Here is an 18527-nt window from a genome sequence, read left to right as displayed (position 1 = left end):
TTACCGTATACATCAGCCAACGTAGTAATAATTTTAAGACGTTTTTATTCCACCTTGTAAAAGGTGCTGCATGTACAGGCACGACATTTAGCCATGTTAAGCACCACCTGATTTTATTGACCAGTCCTGCAAGCAAGTACACCCACCAAAAAGCCTTGTTTACGGTCATACAAAAATAGAGCTATGTTGTTCATGTCCAACAAGGTGAGTTCAACTGACAAAATGCATTATTTCTTAGTACCTTTACCAACAGGCTTGTTGGTATTTGGTCGTCTTCAGCAACAGATATCTCCTCCAGCATAAACGGCTTGGTTGAGCACTTCTCAAAAGGCAGTGCAGCCAACAAGAAATACATTTTGCAGATACTCGTCTAATGTTTTCATAGGGAAATCCAATGCATTTAAACGTAGAAAAACTGGTTGATACTGGGGTCTTCTGCGGCCTTTAACATCTTTTGCTTTCACCCAGGAAAAAAAAAATAGTAAAAGACGAGTGCGTCATCTCCACCAGCAGCAATGCAGCTTTTTTAAAGCTCATACTAGCATTTAGCACAGGAAAAAAGATCCAACCCTTAACAAAACTCGTAGCACCAACAGAACACAGTACTCTGAGTTCAGTCATGCGCTCGCTGTGCTAAATTGTAGCATTTCAGGCTAGCCTGGGTCAAGAGATAAGGATGCGCCTCGCCAAGGCTTATAAAGAACTCATAATGCCGGTGTATGGGGGGGGGGGGCTTTCAAACACCACATCTGCTCCAGACGTGTAGCCGTGTAGGAAAGATTGTCAGACACAGAATTAGCTGGACACGCTAGGCTGCAATAGTTCCTGTAGTTGACACAGGGTGTCATTCAGAGTGAGGGCCAGCGTCTCTGCATGCGTCTCCTCACAGCAGTTAAAGGCAGTTATGGAAAAGTGGACATGGTCTGCCTGAGGGTTGTAGCATACTGCATAGCCATCGGGAACAAGAGGTCCAAAACACATCACACTGTCTGTGTTTGCAGGCACCTAAAGGGACAAGAGAATGGACAACATGAGACATGTAAGGGATGACTCATATCAAGCTATTTTTATGTGAATTTTGAAGCTGCAAAGAGAAAGAGCCGAATGGAAATGCCATGAGATACAGAAAACTCCTGAATATAGCAAAAAAGTTTTCACTTGAGGCGGAAAGTTGACAAATCAATAAAGAGGTTATGCATTAAGGAGCGATGTGAATGCAAGTTTTACATTTCTTTAATTCCAAATAACCCTTTCATCTCTTAAATTTTCTCTTCACTTTTTGTTGACATAAATCTGTGCACAGGGCGATTGTTGTCTTATGGAAATTTTAAGTTTGCTTTAAGTTTTACTTGCTATTTGGATAGAAATACAGCTAATGTAAATGTATACTGTATAAACTTTTACAAGGTGTATGACGATTTAATTTAATTTATTTATTTATTTGTATAGCCCAATATCACAAATTACAAATTTGCCTCAGCGGGCTTAACAGCAACACAACATCGATGCTGTTTACAAATCACCAAAAACTATCTGAATTATAGGAACAGTACTGTAAATAATGTTAAAAGAAGTCCAAGACTAAAGTATATATTCTGATGTGCATGTTCCTTGTACCATATGTACATTCTGTCAATAGCAACTTGACTAAACAACGTAATGGGAAAAGAAGAATGATACTGTTGACTTAATCAGTTAGAATGACATTATTGATAGAATCAATCAACTGAATGGGAATGGGCAGTGTTGTGAAATTACGAGAAGTAGTTTGATGGTTGGAAATTCCCTAAATGCCTCGTGCAACATGTGCTCTGACACAGCAGGAAAAAAAACTGAATAAAAACATTCCCAGAAATTAATTCATTCAAAGAAACAAAATATTCTCCACTTCTGTTTTGCTGAGAGTAATTACCTTTATTTAAAGAAAAAGAAAACAGCTTCTGAAAAACCCATGTCAGCATGGATTTACCCTTTGTCGATTCATTGGTGCAGACTAAGAAAAATCAACAACACACATACACACCTGCCCTGTTCTGAGTTTCCAATGTGTTGCCAACCCGTATGCTGTATCCATGAAGATTTTAGGAATGCTTAGTCCCTCCTCAATAGCCTGGAGCTTCAGACCTAACAGGTGGTGGTCAATGCCATGCCCTTTGAGTGCCTGAACAAAGTAAATATAACACAGGAGTTGATTATGTGTGACAGTGAGAAAGGAAAACCGAACCCGAGAGGAATGACGTAAATACACCGATCAGCCAAAACACTAAAACCACCTGCCTAATATTGTGTCACTCCCCCTCATGCCACCATAACAGCTGTGACCCATCGAGGCATGGACTCCCCAAGACCTCTGAAGGTGTCCTCTGGTGTCTGACACCAAGAGGTTAGCAGCAGATCCTTGAAGTCCTGTAAGTTGCGAGGTGGGGCCTCCATGGATCAGAATTGTTTTTCCAGAACATCCCACAGATGCTCGATTGGATTGAGATCTGGGGAATTTAGAGGCCAAGGCAATACTTTCAACACTTTGTCATGTTCCTCAAACCATTCCAGAACAATTTTTGCAGTGTGGCAGGGCGCATTATCCTGTGAAAGAGGCCACTGCCATCAGGGAATACCGTTGCCATGAAGGGGTGTACCGGGTCTGCAATGATGTTTAGGTAGGTGGTACGTGTCAAAGTAATATCCACATGAATGCCAGGACCCAGGATTTCCCAGCAGAATACTACCCAGGGCATCACACTGCCCCTGCCAGCTTGCCTTCTTCCCATAGTGCATCCTGGTGCCATCACTTCCCCAAGTAAATGACGCAGATGCACTCGGCCATCTACATGATGGAAAAGAAAACATGATTCTTCAGACCAGGCCACTTTCCTCCATTGCTCCATGGTCCAGTTCTGACACTCATGTGTCCATTGTAGGTGCTTTCAGCAGTGGACAGGAGTCATCATGGACACAGCAAACTGAGCTGCACTGTGTCCTGACACCTGTCTATCATAGCCAGCATTAATTTTTTTCTGCTATTTGAGCTACAGTAGCTCTTCTGTGGGTTCAGACTAGACGGGCTAGCCTTGGCTTCCCACGCACATCACTGAGCCTTGGGCGCCCACGACCCTGTCATCGGTTCACTGGTTGTCCTTCCTTGGACCACTTTTGGTAGGTACTGACCACTGCATACTGGGAACACCCCACAAGACCTGCCGTTTTGGAGATGCTCTGACCCCGTCATCTAGCCATCACAATGTGGCCTTCGTCAAAGACGCCCAGATTCTTACACTTGCCCATTTTGCCTACATCCAACACATCAACTTCAAGAACTGACTGTTCACTTGCTGTCTAATACATCCCACCCCTTGACAAGTGCCATTGTAACGAGATAATCAATGTTATTCACTTACCTGTCAGTGGTTTTAATGTTTTGGCTGATCGGTGTATTTGTTATTAGATAATAAAACTTTGTTAGATCTCTCATTATAGTGCTTTGGTTTGTTTACACCGTATGTACCTGATCAGTCAGGGCGGTGTAGGCGTCAACGGCCTCTTTGAACAACTGTAACTTTGCTTCCCTCTGCAACCAAAAATTACACAGCATGGATTAATGCCACCTCCTAATGCCTCTCGAGCACTTTAGATCTTAGCACTAAACCTACCGAATAGTATCGTTGGCATGTGCCTTGGCAAAATATTTCATGGGTGAAATTATATTTTCTCACCGATATTGATGGGTCATCAAAGGCAAGTATAAACTTGAGCGTTTGATTTGTGGGAGAGCGAATGTATTCGGTCCGGCCACCTCGAAACATCCGCTGGGAAGCAATGTCACAAGAGGGACAGACCTCGTTGTGAACTCTAGTATTGAGGGAAATGACAAGAGGAAATAAAGGGAGTGTGTTAAGTTTCAAAACATGACACAATTTAATTATAACTAATCTGATCATCATAAAATTCCAACAACAGCTCTCTTCTGTGCAGTGCCATGCTTATGGTACATAACCAGAAAGTCCTTATCAACTCTGAAGAAGTCAGCCTTGTGAAGATTTAACAAAATAAATTACAATCTGTAATACCTAAATTTTATTCAGAAAGATTTGCCTTGACACACTGATGTCTTACTGAACACTTAGGCCACGTTAGACCGCCTGGTACAAGTGACCCAATTCTGATTTTTTTTGCTCATGTGGCACAGATCGGATCTGTATTATGACTGTGAAACCAGGAAAAAGCACATGGAATTGGATATTTTCAGATCTGATTTTGACTACATTCGTGTGTGGAAATAAATCCGATAGGAATCTGATATCCGCTGAGATCCGCTTCCGGTGTGGGAAGATAGCGACGTGCACTTATGTTTGCGGTGGCCTCAGCCAGTACCGCCCATGCAGTGTTTTTGTCCACGTCTGCGTCTAAGTTTGTGTTTTCGTCTGATGGCTGGGAGAGCTGGCGTTGGATCGGCTGAGAGAGTTTGGTTTGCTGCGTCCTGTGGGCCCAGGGACCACGGCCCTGCCTGGAGCTGCGCCCGAAGAGGAAACACCAAGGGCGGTCTGACAGGATGCGGAAGCGGTGCGGGCTAAGCTAACTGCTAGCCCATGCAAACCGGCAGTTCCAACAGTCACCCTGGCTGGCGTTCGTTTTCTTAGACAGTGATTATTTTTTTGTTGCTTAGTTTGGATAAATGTTCTTAGTTTGGATATATGTGTTTAGTTTGGACATACGTATGTGTTCTTAGTCAGGATATACATATGTGTTCTAGTTTGGTTTGGATATATGTGTTCTAGTCTGGATATGTGTTCTAGTTTGGATATGTGTTCTAGTTTGGATATATATGTTCTACTTTGGATATATGTGTTCTAGTTTGGATATGTGTTCTAGTTTGGATATATATGTTCTACTTTGGATATATGTGTTCTAGTTTGGATATGTGTTCTAGTTTGGATATATATGTTCTACTTTGGATATATGTGTTCTTAGTTTGGATATATGTGTTCTAGTTTGGATATATATGTTCTAGTTTGGATATATGTGTTTAGTTTGGACATATGCGTTCTTATAGTTTGGATATCTGTGTTCTAGTTTGGATATATATGTTCTAGTTTGGATATATGTGTTCTAGTTTGGGTATATATGTTCTAGTTTGGCTATATGTGTTTAGTTTGGACATACATATGTGTTCTTAGTTTGGATAGACATGTTCTAGTTTGGATATATATGTTCTAGTTTGGATATATGTGTTGTCGTAGTTTGGATATATGTTTTTGTCTTTGTGTTGCACTGCTGTGGGCTGGGGAAAACAATATGTCATTTCATTTCATGTACACAACTACATCAAATGAAACGACAAATGTTCCTGATATCTGTCAACTTGACTCACGTGGCTGCACAGATCAGATTTTTCAGGTCATTGTGAATCGCACATCATCCAAAATGTGACACTCACTTTTTGAAAGATGTAGTGTACACATGTGGTTGTTTACTTCTTTACTAGTGACCAAGTACTTATGTAGGCCTACACATGCGGGTTGTTTCAAGTGCAAACGAAAGAGTTATGGTGTAAGCACAGTAATCAGATATGGGTGACTTTTAAAGTGGATGTAAACAAGCGGTCAAAATAATCTGATGCAGGCAAAAATATCAGACCTGCGATGTAAACGTAGCCCTAGTGTCAACATCCTGTGTCCTCACCTGTAGTAAGCCAGCTGCAGGGCCACCTGGATGAAGGAGTTGGGACTCAGATTGTGCTGCTTGGGCAGCTCCTTGCCAAACCTCTGGAAGTTAAACACGTTCACATCGAGGTCGTTGATCAGTCTGCAGATGAAAATTAGTCATCTGTCACAGCAGTTCTGTTACATGGAGAAGTGACGGGGGGCGGGGTGGTTAGAGTTGTTTTTCAATTGTAAGAAATAAGTTATGACCCTACCTCACTCACTACCCTGCTGAAGTGCTTTTTTTTATGAATTCCCCCCCTTTTTTCTGCCCATTTGTATCCAGCCAATTACCCCACTCTTCCGAGCCGTCCCGGTCTCTGCTCCACCCCCTCTGCCAATCCGGGGAGGGCTGCAGACTACCACTTGCCTCCTCTGATACATGTGAGTCGCCAGCCGCTTCTTTTCACCTAACAGTGAGGAGTTTCACCAGGGGGACGTAGCATGTGGGAGGATCACGCTATTCCTCCCAGTTACCCCTCCCCCCGAACAGGTGCCCCAACCGACCAGAGGAGGCGCTAGTGCAGCGACCAGGATACATACCCACATCCGGCTTCCCACCTGCAGACACAGCCAATTGTGTTGGTAGGGACGCCCGACCAAGCCGGAGGAAACGCGGGGATTCAAATTGGCGATCCCCGTGTTAGTAGGCAACAGAATAGACCACTATGCTACCCGGACTTCCTGCTGAAGTGCTTTTGAGCTCTTAAACATCCTCTGCATCTCTAAGATTGTACTCTAGCTGACCCTGCGCTCTTTCTTTACTGCAATGGAGGAAGTGCAAACAGAATGAATACCCATTAACAAACAATCTCAATGTCACTCACACTGCCATGAAAGTAATCAGCACCAATGAACACTAATTTAGCAATTCAATCAATTCACTTTTCACTGTGCAATGTACAGAATTTCCACAGCATGTGTTGGCACACGTCATATATTCAGGGCTATGAACTTTTTCGAACCGCACAAGATTTGGCCAACATAAACAGCACAGCGATTTGACAAGTGAGGAAAGTGAGCACTTACATACCAATGAAATATAGTAATGAATTCTAACACTGCTTCCGACTGGATGTTTTGAACTGCAGCCATATTGTTTGCACCGAGCCAATCCACTCAAAGTGCCTCCAATAAACAATTCACATAAGGTGGGCTTAAATTGTGGTGGCCTTTGGAGTTTAGCTGTTAAACGATTCATTGGTTATCAGAACACAGATAAGTCTGTGTGAAAAAAATATTTCTGCGAAATGGACTCATTTTTCAGTAGATCAATTTTCATGTTTACATTATCCACCAAAAAAACAACTCCTAAAAGAGTAAGAAAAAAGTGAAACGTGCAGATTAACATGATGCTCTAGGACTAACATGATGCTCCAGGAAATATGATAGCAAGCTTTTAATTTCAACAACTTTCAAATTAGTAAGACTGTCATTTTGAAGGGAGTCAGGACGGCAGCCAAGCCTACAAGTAGTTTGTTTTGCTAAGGGTACATTAACATTTAGGTGAAAGTAACTGAATACATGCTTCAGTGCCTTTGGCTTAAATAGCCCATGTGTAATGTCTACCTACATGCTGACCTATGTCGTTCAGCAAAGCGAATTATAAAAACAAATCAAAATGGACAAGAAACGCAAATCCAAACAGATAGGTAGCAGATACCCTGCATGTTAGCTGACACCTGCTGCTTTCACATGACTTCAATAGATACCAGTTATCTGCACCTGCTGCATAGTTCACTTAGGACTCAGACTGTCACAGGGCCTTCAAACAACAACAAAAACACTGCAACTTGGTAATGGCCCACCTCCTGTTATTTTGAGTGCATAAATCTATGGAATGCAAAGATCATGAATTGAACCCCCCCCCCCCCCAATTGCCAACACTCAGCAACCCCTGTGGATATTTACTCGTCACATTACGCTTCAGGGAAATCTGTAATAGCCCCTTCCAGCTACTCTGACTTGAGGTTTGCATAATACAGCTATCCCTCTGTTAACATTAGAAGTATCCTGAACTTACCTGACCCACTCAATTCAGACCAGAATTTTTGACCAACACGGGGATCGCAGGTTCGAATCCCTGTGTTACCTCCAGCTTGGTCGGGCGTCCCTACAGACACAGTTGGCTTGTCTGCGGGTGGGGAGCCGGATGTGGGTATGTGTCCTGGTCACTGCACTAGCACCTCCTCTGGTCGGTTGGGGCCCCCTGTTCGGGGGGGGGGGCTGGGGGGACAGTGTGATCCTCCCACGTGCTACGTCCCCCTGGCGAAACTCCTCACTGTCAGGTGAAAAGAAGTGGCTGGCGACTCCACATGTATTGGAGGAGGCATGTGGCAGTCCGCAGCCCTCCCCGGATCGGCAGAGGGGGTGGAGCAGCGACCAGGACAGCTCAGAGCGCGGGGTGACTGGCCAGGTACAATTGGGGAGAAAAACGAGGACCCCCCCCCCCCCCCAAAAAAAACAAAAACAACTTTGTAGCTGTCAGTGCAACTACAAATCCACCAAATTACCTGTATGAGAAAAGCTTAGTCTACCCCAGAGGTGAAATACAGGCACTGCTCTTGATGTTTCATGTGATGTGCATGTGAGTATAAACATGTCACATGAAGCACCAAAGTACATCCAGACAGACAGTATTGTCTAGACAGTTAAATGTGTCATCTAAATATACACCACGTTCACACTCACTCATGCACGCACAAGCTCATTCACATAATGGATAATGGACAAACAAATGGATGAAAGAGATGAGGAAAATGTGAAGAAATGTTGACTTACATGTCAAGATTTTGCTTGGCATGCTCTATGTCCCACTTAATTTCTTGGTCAATGCAAAAGTAAAGCTTCTTTGGCATTGGTAGTGGGACCAATGGGGCTCTCTTAGGGTCCGGCTTCATGCTGCAGCATGGAAAATTAAATTATATCATACTTGTGTCTGCAGCTCCTCACAGATCACAGTATATAATTTAAAGTAATAACAGAAGTCAATACTTTCCAAGAAATAAGATTTTAGAATACAATTTATCTGCAACAAAAAAAAAGGCATGTAGTGTGAAATATGCTCCATAAATCAACTGTATCTCACCAGTATTGTAGGATGTGATCTAAAAGTGTTGCTATGGGCGGGCCCTCAGCAGTAGCTTGTTCGTACAGAAGGCCCCATGAGCCATCTTCACCCACCACAAACTGTGAGATGAAGCAAGAAAGGAGATTTTATTAACCTGCAAACTAAATCTAGGCATGCTTACAGTGCGATTAACTGTCCTTTAGTGCCACAAAAGTGTTTCTGTCATTCAAGGTGACTATTTCTATCACTCACCTGTAGTGTTTTGTCAAACCAACGGTTGCCACTGTTGGAGAAAGTCCCGCCCCCGTGCAAAACCTGTGCTGCCTTACGACTAGCGTACCTGTCAATCAAAACCAGAAGAAATTACTACAAAGAGTCTAGACATGGCATAAAGTAAAAGTGGCATGAGATGTGAGACCTCAGAGAGGAATTTTTTTATTTTTTTTTATTTTTGGATTCCCCCCCCCTTTTTCTCCCCAATTGTACATGGCCAATTAACCCACTCATCCAAGCCATCCCAGTCACTGCTCCAACCCCTCTGCCGATCCCGGGAGGGCTGCAGACTACCACATGCCTCCTCGGATACATGTGGAGTCGCTAGCCGCTTCGTTTCACCTGACAGTGAGGAGTTTTGCCAGGGGGACGTAGCACGTGGGAGGATCACACTATTCCCCCCAGTTCTCCCTCCCCCCCGAACAGGCGCCCCGACCAACCAGAGGAGGCGCTAGTGCAGCGACCGCAACACACACCCACATCTGGCTCCCCACCCGCAGACGCGGCCAATTGTGTCTGTAGGGACGCCGACCAAGCCGGAGGTAACACAGGGATTCGAACTGGCGAGCTCTGTGTTGGTAGGCAACGGAATAGACTGCCACGCCACCCGGACGCCTAGAGAGGAAAATATTAACTATACCACACTTTTTGCACACAAAACTAACAAGTGGTATGAGCAAAGGTTGAAGGAAATGTCAAGACAAGTTCGTGTTAAGGGGAAGTGGCAAAAGGAGCCGTTTGCACTCCGGTTCAGAATAATATCAACAGAAAACTACAAACGATATCTGCTGCTAGAGAGTTAAACTCACGTATTTAACTACCACAAACATATCAGAGGGCAGATTGTGCGTCCGAGCTCGAGCTGTGTTGAAATGAAGGACAGAGGGGGAGGGGAGCAAGTTGCTGGGTGAGGTGGAAGGAATACATACTTTTCATCCGATATCCTCATGACTGCAGAATCCAAGCACAAGTTGAAAAGGCCCTTCTCTATCGCCCGCACCGATTCCTTATTTAGTTTATCTGAGTCATAAGGAAAGCATGGAGAGACAGAAACAGTTTTTAAAAAAAAGAGGGAGAAAAAAAATCACCGGTTAATTATTTGGATTAAACAATTAACATCTTATGTATTGCTATCTCAGTGGCAATGTTGTCGTAGTGCTGGAATACAAAGCTATTCAGGCGTACACATTGAAGTAAGGTAGTGTCATAAAAAAGAAGAACGTGGGAAAAGTGCTCAGTCACAAAAATGCCAATTACATCCACCAGGCTATCTGCAATGTGCTGGAGTCCACATTCATTTTTAGCCTCGTCTCAGGCTTAAGCTCAAATGTTTGCAAACTGTCAGTTTCAGTCTCTGATGGATGGCAAATTTCTGCATAAAACCGACACTTTTCTGTGAGTAAAAAAATACAACAGTCTTTCCAACAAAATAGACATATATGGCCAAATTGTGTGACATAACGTTATAAAATACCAGCATGGCTTTGGTCTTGGTCTGATCTCAAACTCAAAAAGACAAAGACTCAGTGTGAACATGGACACCAAGGTTTGGTTTTGACTACGGCCCCGACAGTTGCTACCTACAGCACATTCCAACAAATTTGTAATTGATTTAATAAACAATAAAGACACATTATTTTGAGCTCAAACAATGCACAACCCTAGTTGGTGCTATAACACCCATTTTCAGCGAACCCCCCCCTTTTTTTTTTCTCCCCAGTTGTACTTGGCCAATTATCCCACTCTTCCGAGTCATCCCAGTCGCTGCTCAGATTGGCAGAGGGACCGGTCCCTCTGCCGATCCGGAGAGGGCTGCAGACTACCACAGGCCTCCTCCAATACATGTGGAGTCGCCAGCCGCTTCTTTTCACCTGACAGTGAGGAGTTTCGCCAGGGGAACGTAGCATGCCGGAGGATCACGCTTTTCCCCTCAAGTTCGAACAGGTGCCCCGACCAAGCCAGAGGTAACTGATCCCCGTGTTGGTAAGAAAAGGAATAAATTGCCACACCACCCGGACACCCCAACACCATTTACCAACTTGACTGCGAGCATGACAAAAAAAAAAAAAAAAGCACAGCACTGATGATTTTTTTTATGAATGATTTGGAGATCTCTCTATGTAGTGAAGAAAAAAAAATCTGCATTTTTTAAATGTTAACTGATGAAACTCGAAGCAAAACCTCTCATTACTGCCTATCTTTGGACTACCTCTGAACAGATGGGTGAGAGGGGCGCTTTCACACCAAAACAACAACCTGGGAAAAACACGTGATTGCCATTGGTGTGAATGGGTCATCATAGGTCACCCGACCTGGGTCCATGATCCTGGTCAGGACCGGGTTTTAAGTGAGTCTGACACCGCCTGGCTTTGGTATGAAAGGGGGGCACACCGGTTTCCATCAAAGACCCTCAGCGCTATATAAATGCAATACATCCATCAGTTACAATCAGAGCCGACTTAGTGTGACATAGAAGTCGCTTAATGCAAAAGTTCTGATGGGCTAGCATGTTGTTGAATTAAGGTTTCAAACGGTGACTACACAAAGAAGAAAAATCCTATAAAGTCAATGACTGCCGGACCAAACACCAGATAGTCACATCATCCGTCATGTTTTTTCCTTTTCTTTTTTGTGTGTGGAATTTTCTCCCTTTTTCTCCCCAATTGTATCCGGCCAATTATCCCACTCTTCCGAGCTGTCCCGGTTACTGCTCCACCCCCTCTGCTGACCCAGGGGGGCTGCAGACTACCACATGCCTCCTCCGAAACATGTGGAGTCTCCAGTGTGGAGTTTCACCAGAGGGATGTAGCGCATGGGAGGATCACGCTATTCCCCCCCAGTTCCCCCTCCCCCCCGAACAGGTGTCCCAACCGATCAGAGGAGGCGCTAGTGCAGTGACCAGGACACATGCACACATCCGGCTTCCCACCCACAGACACAGCCAGTTGTGTCTGTAGGGACGCCTGACCAAGCTGGAGGTAACACGGGGATTCAAACTGGCGATCCCCGTGTTGGTAGGCAACGGAATAGATCACTACGCTACCGGACACATCATCTGTCATGTTGAATCTCTGTCGTAAACAAAACATGGAAACGACCGCTTTTGTGATGTTTAAACACAATCGCCCCGTTTAGCAGTGATACGTATGGAACTAGAGCTACAGACTGGAGCTTATGTGAAGGGTGACAATGTGGTATTTACCTGTGACCACAGTCTGGTATGAATGGTCAAAAAGCAGGTTGTACTCATGTTCAGTACCTCTTGTCATACACTGGTTTTATCTGGTAAAGGGAGTTTACTCTGGTGCACAATTCTACCTTTGAGCAGGCGGTTGTAGGCCTGACCCCAGGTGTGGCGGTGCTCACTGGTCAGGATGCCCATGGGTTCTTTGTCCGTCTTCCAGGACTGAGACCTGATCCTTAAGAGCTGGGCATGGATCTGGCTCTCGGTCATCCGCGATCCATCGCTATTGTACACATCTAACTGGAAAAACTGGTGGTGGGGTGGGGGTGAGGGTGGGGTGGGGTGGCGTGTTACATGTCAGGTGACCACCTATAAGCCATTGATGGAACTGCAAATTGATTAGTTGTTTACCCCCCCCTCCCTTTTTCTCCCCAGTTGTATCTGACCAATTACCCCACTCTTCTGAGCCGTCCCGGTCGCTGCTCCACCCCCTCTGCCGATCCGGGGAGGGCTGCAGACTACCACGTCTCCTCCGATACACGTGGAGCCAGCCACTTCTTTTCACCTGACAGTGAGGTATATCACCAGGGGGGCGTAGCGCATGAGAGGATCACGGTATTCCCCCCCAGTTTCCCCTCCCCCCGAACAGGCATCCCGACCGACCAGAGGAGGCGCTAGTGCAGCGACCAGGACACATACCCACATCCGGCTTCCCACTCACAGACACAGCCAATTGTGTCTGTAGGGACGCCCGACCAAGCCGGAGGTAACACGGGGATTCAAACCGGCGATCCCTATGTTGGTAGGCAATGGAAAAGACCACTACGCTACCTGGACGCCCATAGTTGTTTAGTTTTTAAAGCACAGCAGATAATCTTCCCGCCTCCACAACTTGGAAAGACAGTAGGGAATAGAAAATCAGAGGACACAGCATACAAGGAGATACAGGAGAGGAGACTTCCGACAGGATTTCTTTTCTTTTCTTTAAAACAAATACTATTTAGATCTGACTTGTGTCAACAAGGGGCATCCACCGGTCTGTCATCCTGTCACAGATCTCCACTAATGCAACCCTGGGTTTAGTGTCAACGCTAATGTTGCTTCTCTGTTAATTCCCCATTACAATGAACTCTACTGATACATGCTAATGAGAAAGACCAGACACGACTGCAATTATGTTTCATATGTTACACCAAACAATGATAAAACTATGGCTGTGGAACAGAAACAGAAACTGGATGAAAGAATAGACAAACTCTAAAAGCTCATAGCAAATATTAAAAGCCACCATCTGGTTTTAGCGCGTCCCACCTGGTAGTTTCTGACCACTGTGATGTGCGTTGGTGATCGTCGGGAGCGGCCATGGTGGGCTATGTAGTCGTGTTTGGGACCCGGGATTCTGCAGGACGAGAAGAGGAGGGGAAAGAGCTCCATACACAGAGGCGTCTCCCGCATATACTCCACCGGCAGCTGGCCACTTACAGACACATCAGAAAGAAGAGAGAATTCAAGAAGGAAGAGGAAAGCCACTTTACTTTTGTCATTATACAGTTGTTTTGGTTAGAATGAATTTGTCTTCTGAATTTAAATTATCCTATTGTATGGGAGCAGTGGGCAGCTGCAGCACCCAGCGACTAATTTCCATTGCCTTGCTCAGGAGCACAGACAGGAGTATTAACCCTAACATGCATGTCTGTTTGATGGTGGGAGGAAACCGGAGCACGTGGAGGAAACCCATGCAGACACGGGGAGAACATGCAAACTCCACCCAGAGAGGACCTGGGACGGCCTGGGGTTCGGACCCAGGACCTTCTTGCTGTGAGGCAACAGTGCTAACCACTGAGTGGATTTAAGAGGGGTGAGATGAGAAATGTCAGCGCCACAATGCAGAAAATGATAGTAGAGCGAGTGAAGAATTAGAAAAAAAAAATGTTAAGGATATCTTTATTACTTCAGCAGAAGTGACCCCAGAAACTAGAGGACAGAGGCAGTTTAAGCATGCACCCTTGGCTTAACACAGATAGCTACTGACTGTGAACCAAAATAAATGTAGTCTAAATTTAACATCCTATATTAATGAAATGTAAGGCAATGCCAGAGGTTAGCACACTGAAATAGCTGACAGAGAATCTAACAGAAACACAGGGGGGTTACAGGACGCAATGTTGGATGACGACTTTTTTTTAAAAGTGAGTTGTGTCTGTAAACAATAATATTCCATGGAGAGCCATGTGTATACTACACAAGCTTACTGCCTTACTAGCATGTCTACTACCATGTAGGAGGCGACAGCTGGTGTGGTGGTGGGTTGTTATGAAAATCTGCATGCACACGGCCCTACATGGCACATAGCTGACTATCGCCGCACTGGGTGGTTAATTCATATTTGAGACCTGGGTCAAACAGCATTTGGAAATAAGTGTCATTGTTTGTTTTAACCCACTTGGGGTCCCAGATGGATGAAGCTTATTGCATGAGGACAATTCAGATAGTGTCACGGTAATTTAGCAATCTCAGAAAAGCACACAAAACTGACGTCCAAGTTTTTCCCACGTCGCTGCCGCTGCCCAAGCTTTCTGACAGGAACTGTTTTCAACCTACCTGACACCCATAATGTGTAAATACAAACACCCTTTGACCCTGGTCTGTCATACAGTCAAAACTTACGTATTAATTTTGGCTTTGAAATCCAGTACTGCAGCTATCAGTTTGGATGCAAACCTGGGTGGAAAATAAAGATTGTTTCGGTAAAAGATTAGTTTTGGTCAGTGTTTTTACTAAGTAGAGAAGATGGTAATGCAGTTGCACTATGACAGCAATCAAGGGTGTCAATCCACCAAACCTAATTCCAAAAACACATTTTAAACAATATTCACATTTAAACATATTATTCACATGTAAACAATATATACTGGAATAGTAAATCATCTCAGGATGGCTGTTCAACACAAATTCAAAATATCTGTGTGTGTAAGTGTTTTTTTTTTCTTTTGGATTTTTCCCCCTTTTTCTCCCCAACTGTACCTGGCCAATTACCCCACTCTTCCGAGCCGCCCCGGTCACTGCTCCACCCCTCTACCGCATGTCTCCTCCGACACATGTGGAGTCGCCAGACGCTTCTTTTCACCTGACAAAGAGAGGTTTCGCCAGGGGGACGTAGCGCATGGGAGGATCACGCTATTCCCCCCAGTTCCCCGTGCCCCCCGAACAGGCGCCCCGACCAACTAGAGGAGGCGCTAGTGCAGCGACCAGGACCACATCCGGCCTCCCACCCGCAGACACGGCCAATTGTGTCTGTAGGGACGCCCGACCAAGCTGGAGGCAACAGGGGACTCTGACCGGCGATCCCCGTGTTGGTAGGCAATGGAATATACCGCTACGCTACCCGGACGCCCCGTGTGTAAGTGTTTGTAACTTTGTCCAGATCATATCAACACTTAAGGCCATGCCCCCTTTCTGAAAACATAACTTTCAGATGATATAGATATACTGTACTAAAATTATAAGGACATTTTTTGTCTTGTTACGAGTTCTACAGTTCTAAAGTCCTGATGTTTGCAGATTTATGTGAATGCGTTAATATGCCCAAATAAGTTTGTTTAATCACAGAAATACATTTTGTATATTACAAATTTTATCCTAGGGGATGGTGTCTGGTGTAACACTAGCTACTAACAGCTCCTATGCCACGTCACCGGTGGTGTGCTGTTACTAAGCTGTCCCTGTTACTCGACTGCGACTCACACAAGCTGGCCCCTCCAGTCGGAGTAGTCTCGTCTGGGAAGAGAGATGGCCGGGTTAGAATGAACAGGCAGCGGCTGTCTACTCTCCAAGTACGCCCATTGCACCCACCAGTCTGTTATCTGTATGAGAGAGAGAATAAATAAGTACTCCACAAGTACCACAACAGCTGTTATTAACGACTGACACAAATATATATTAAGTCATTTGGCTTTGCCTGACATTTAAATTTTGGACTGTGAAAGCATATCCACCCCTGAGCCCTTCAAATCATGCAAGTGTTATATGTCCCTTATATACAACTTGTTTATCACCATCATTTGTCCATGTGTGCAGTTTCCCCACTCCGCTATTACTACAGACCCAGTTCTTGGTGTGTCTGGCTCTCTTCTGCAGCCCCTCCTGCAGACTCTGACCCAGGCCCCCTGGCCTGCCAAACTCCTGCACCATCTTGTGCGTGTGGTTGAGCTCCTCAGGGGGCAGAAGGGGTTCCAGGGCCCGCAGGTACCCCTGCAGAGTCTGGGCTAAGGGGGGCACCGGCTGGGTAGGCACAGCCGAAGAGAAGAACAGCTCCTGTCTCAACACCACCTGGAGGTTTACGGAAGTTTGCAGCATGAGTATACTGGTCACATTTCAATGGGAGTGGGGGTGAGTGGTGCTGCATTACATTAATATTGATGTGACCTTTTTAAACTCCACTTGACCAAGACACTTTCCCAGGAAGAGTGTAGTTTACATGTCACAACAAATTAATTACTGGGGATACTTTGCATGTCTGTGCAGAGACAACAGAGAGATGCACTATTACAGCTCTATGAAAGTTTTTCAGAATGCCAAGTCTAAGGAAGGGCATGGGTAGGGCATATCAAATTGGGAAGTGTGAAAGAGTTGCTGGAAATCTGATCGTGCATTACACTCACTGATAGCTGAAACTCAGCTTCTTCTTCTCTTTTTTTATTAGTTTCATTATCTTTTACTCAAGATACAATAACTGTAGACACGGCCTCATAGAAGCAGCGTTGAACCACGGTGTCAGCAGCGTAGGTGTGTCAGCATGACAGCAAAAGTAAACACGACTCACCCGAGACAGCCAAGCTCTGCGAGTTCCTGTTTGTATTTTTACCCAGATCATCTTTCTTCATCCAAATCAAACGGCTGCTCTTGCATTCGACTCCAATTCGTGTAAAGCAGCCTTGCCTTTAAATCCTACGGAGTCTGCAGAGTTGCACGGATCGGGCCATCCAGCAGCCTGCCAGCGGGAAACGTTAAATGAGGTTCGATCCTTTTACTCCGATATTCAGGGAGACAGAAAACGTTTTCATCGCCGAACAGCTCATCGGTTGCAAGCATTCGCTGGTTCGGACCCGGTGACGCGCTCATGGGACGACACTGGCCTGCAGAAGCGTACGTGCTGAAGCTCCACAAGCTAACGCCTGTTACGAAACTCTGACTCCCCGAAATAATACGCATCCCGTAGAGCCATGTCGTCGCGAGAACGCGCATTCACACTGTTAATGCGAAGCTCTCGCTTAAGGAAATAAAAATTACTTACATGTAGACTGTTTAACTTGAGTCTCGTGCTATTTCTGGAGGATTAACACGGTTTCACAACCAAAGCAGCGTACCGAAAGCAGATGAGTTGCGACTGGGAAAACGCTTGTAGCTCCTCTCTGCATAAACACAGGATAAAAAAAAAATCTGTAAATATGTGAGGCAAAAAAACCCACGAAATAACCCAAATACAGTAAACGAATCAATTATACAACCTACATTTCCACAGTCTACGTTATAATTTTCACTATTTCATCTCCTTGAGTGCAAAGGTTAATGTAATAATCAAGGTCTTCCGTCACCGAATCCACGCGCGTTCCCGCGACACCACAGCCAGAGGGGATACACAGATTGTCGTTACACGCCTCTCAGACGCACGTAGTGACGTAGAAACTACTTCCGTAAACAGCGACCACCGACTCCCGAAACACTTTTTTCGAAACGTTTTGTCCACAGCGTGGCGCTGTTTCACCACACGATGATGCTCCTCGCTTTATCAATGAATAATGGTACAAGATGAGGATTCAGTTGTTTTTGTTTTTTTCCCAAAATAATTTATTACGTTTTTCTCTTGAAGCCAGCTTCTTCAAATTCAATAGAAAACAGGGATTGGTACAGGATTTGCAAAACACACCCTTTTCTTTAACTGAATAAAACAAACATTCATACACAATAATGTTATCGACACATACAGCCAAAAGTTAGATAAGAGCTGCAATGTGATGAAATGGATTGGTGACTGAGTTGAAACATTTCTCGTGGAATTCTAGCAAAACAATTCAAGTGACTTCAACAAAGAGAGACAACAAAATACTAAACACATTTCAAGCGACAAATCAATTTTCTCCAGTTGTTGTATTGATATTACATTGTTTCCTTTGTGAACAGTAAGGCTTAATCAAACCCATTTTCTGTGTATCAAAAACAGAAAGGAGTCAGGTCTGTAACTATTGCCTTACACACCGGATATAGATCCCTTTTGTCAAATTTGAATAAAATACCCGCTGATAGG

At 44.7% G+C, this 18527-nt stretch overlaps 1 protein-coding gene across 4 annotated transcripts; it reads right to left on the bottom strand.

Moving 5' to 3' along the window:
* Positions 1 to 46: 46 nt before the first annotated feature.
* On the bottom strand, positions 47 to 17854 carry cratb (carnitine O-acetyltransferase b). Of its 4 annotated transcripts, XM_056298283.1 has the most exons (17): positions 17735 to 17854; positions 17517 to 17634; positions 17046 to 17213; positions 16328 to 16552; positions 15968 to 16086; positions 14891 to 14944; positions 13535 to 13700; positions 12358 to 12532; positions 9969 to 10059; positions 9019 to 9106; positions 8785 to 8885; positions 8478 to 8597; positions 5677 to 5799; positions 3711 to 3846; positions 3503 to 3565; positions 2024 to 2161; positions 47 to 1005 (listed from the first exon to the last, which is right to left on the bottom strand). In XM_056298283.1, exons 3-17 carry the CDS (start codon positions 17094 to 17096, stop codon positions 796 to 798), a joined length of 1860 nt encoding a protein of 619 aa, XP_056154258.1. In that variant the 5' UTR covers positions 17097 to 17213; positions 17517 to 17634; positions 17735 to 17854; the 3' UTR covers positions 47 to 795. The 4 variants fall into 4 exon arrangements, with proteins under 4 accessions (XP_056154258.1, XP_056154257.1, XP_056154259.1 ...); XM_056298282.1 differs by lacking the exons at positions 17517 to 17634; positions 17735 to 17854 and having other exon boundaries at positions 17046 to 17380; XM_056298284.1 differs by lacking the exons at positions 16328 to 16552; positions 17517 to 17634; positions 17735 to 17854 and having other exon boundaries at positions 17046 to 17380.
* Positions 17855 to 18527: the final 673 nt, after the last annotated feature.

The sequence above is a fragment of the Lampris incognitus genome, chromosome 18, assembly GCF_029633865.1.
Source record: "Lampris incognitus isolate fLamInc1 chromosome 18, fLamInc1.hap2, whole genome shotgun sequence".
In the NCBI taxonomy this organism is placed as follows: domain Eukaryota; kingdom Metazoa; phylum Chordata; class Actinopteri; order Lampriformes; family Lampridae; genus Lampris; species Lampris incognitus.
Note: the sequence above shows the minus strand (reverse complement) of the source record. Positions and strands in the feature narration are given on the sequence as shown.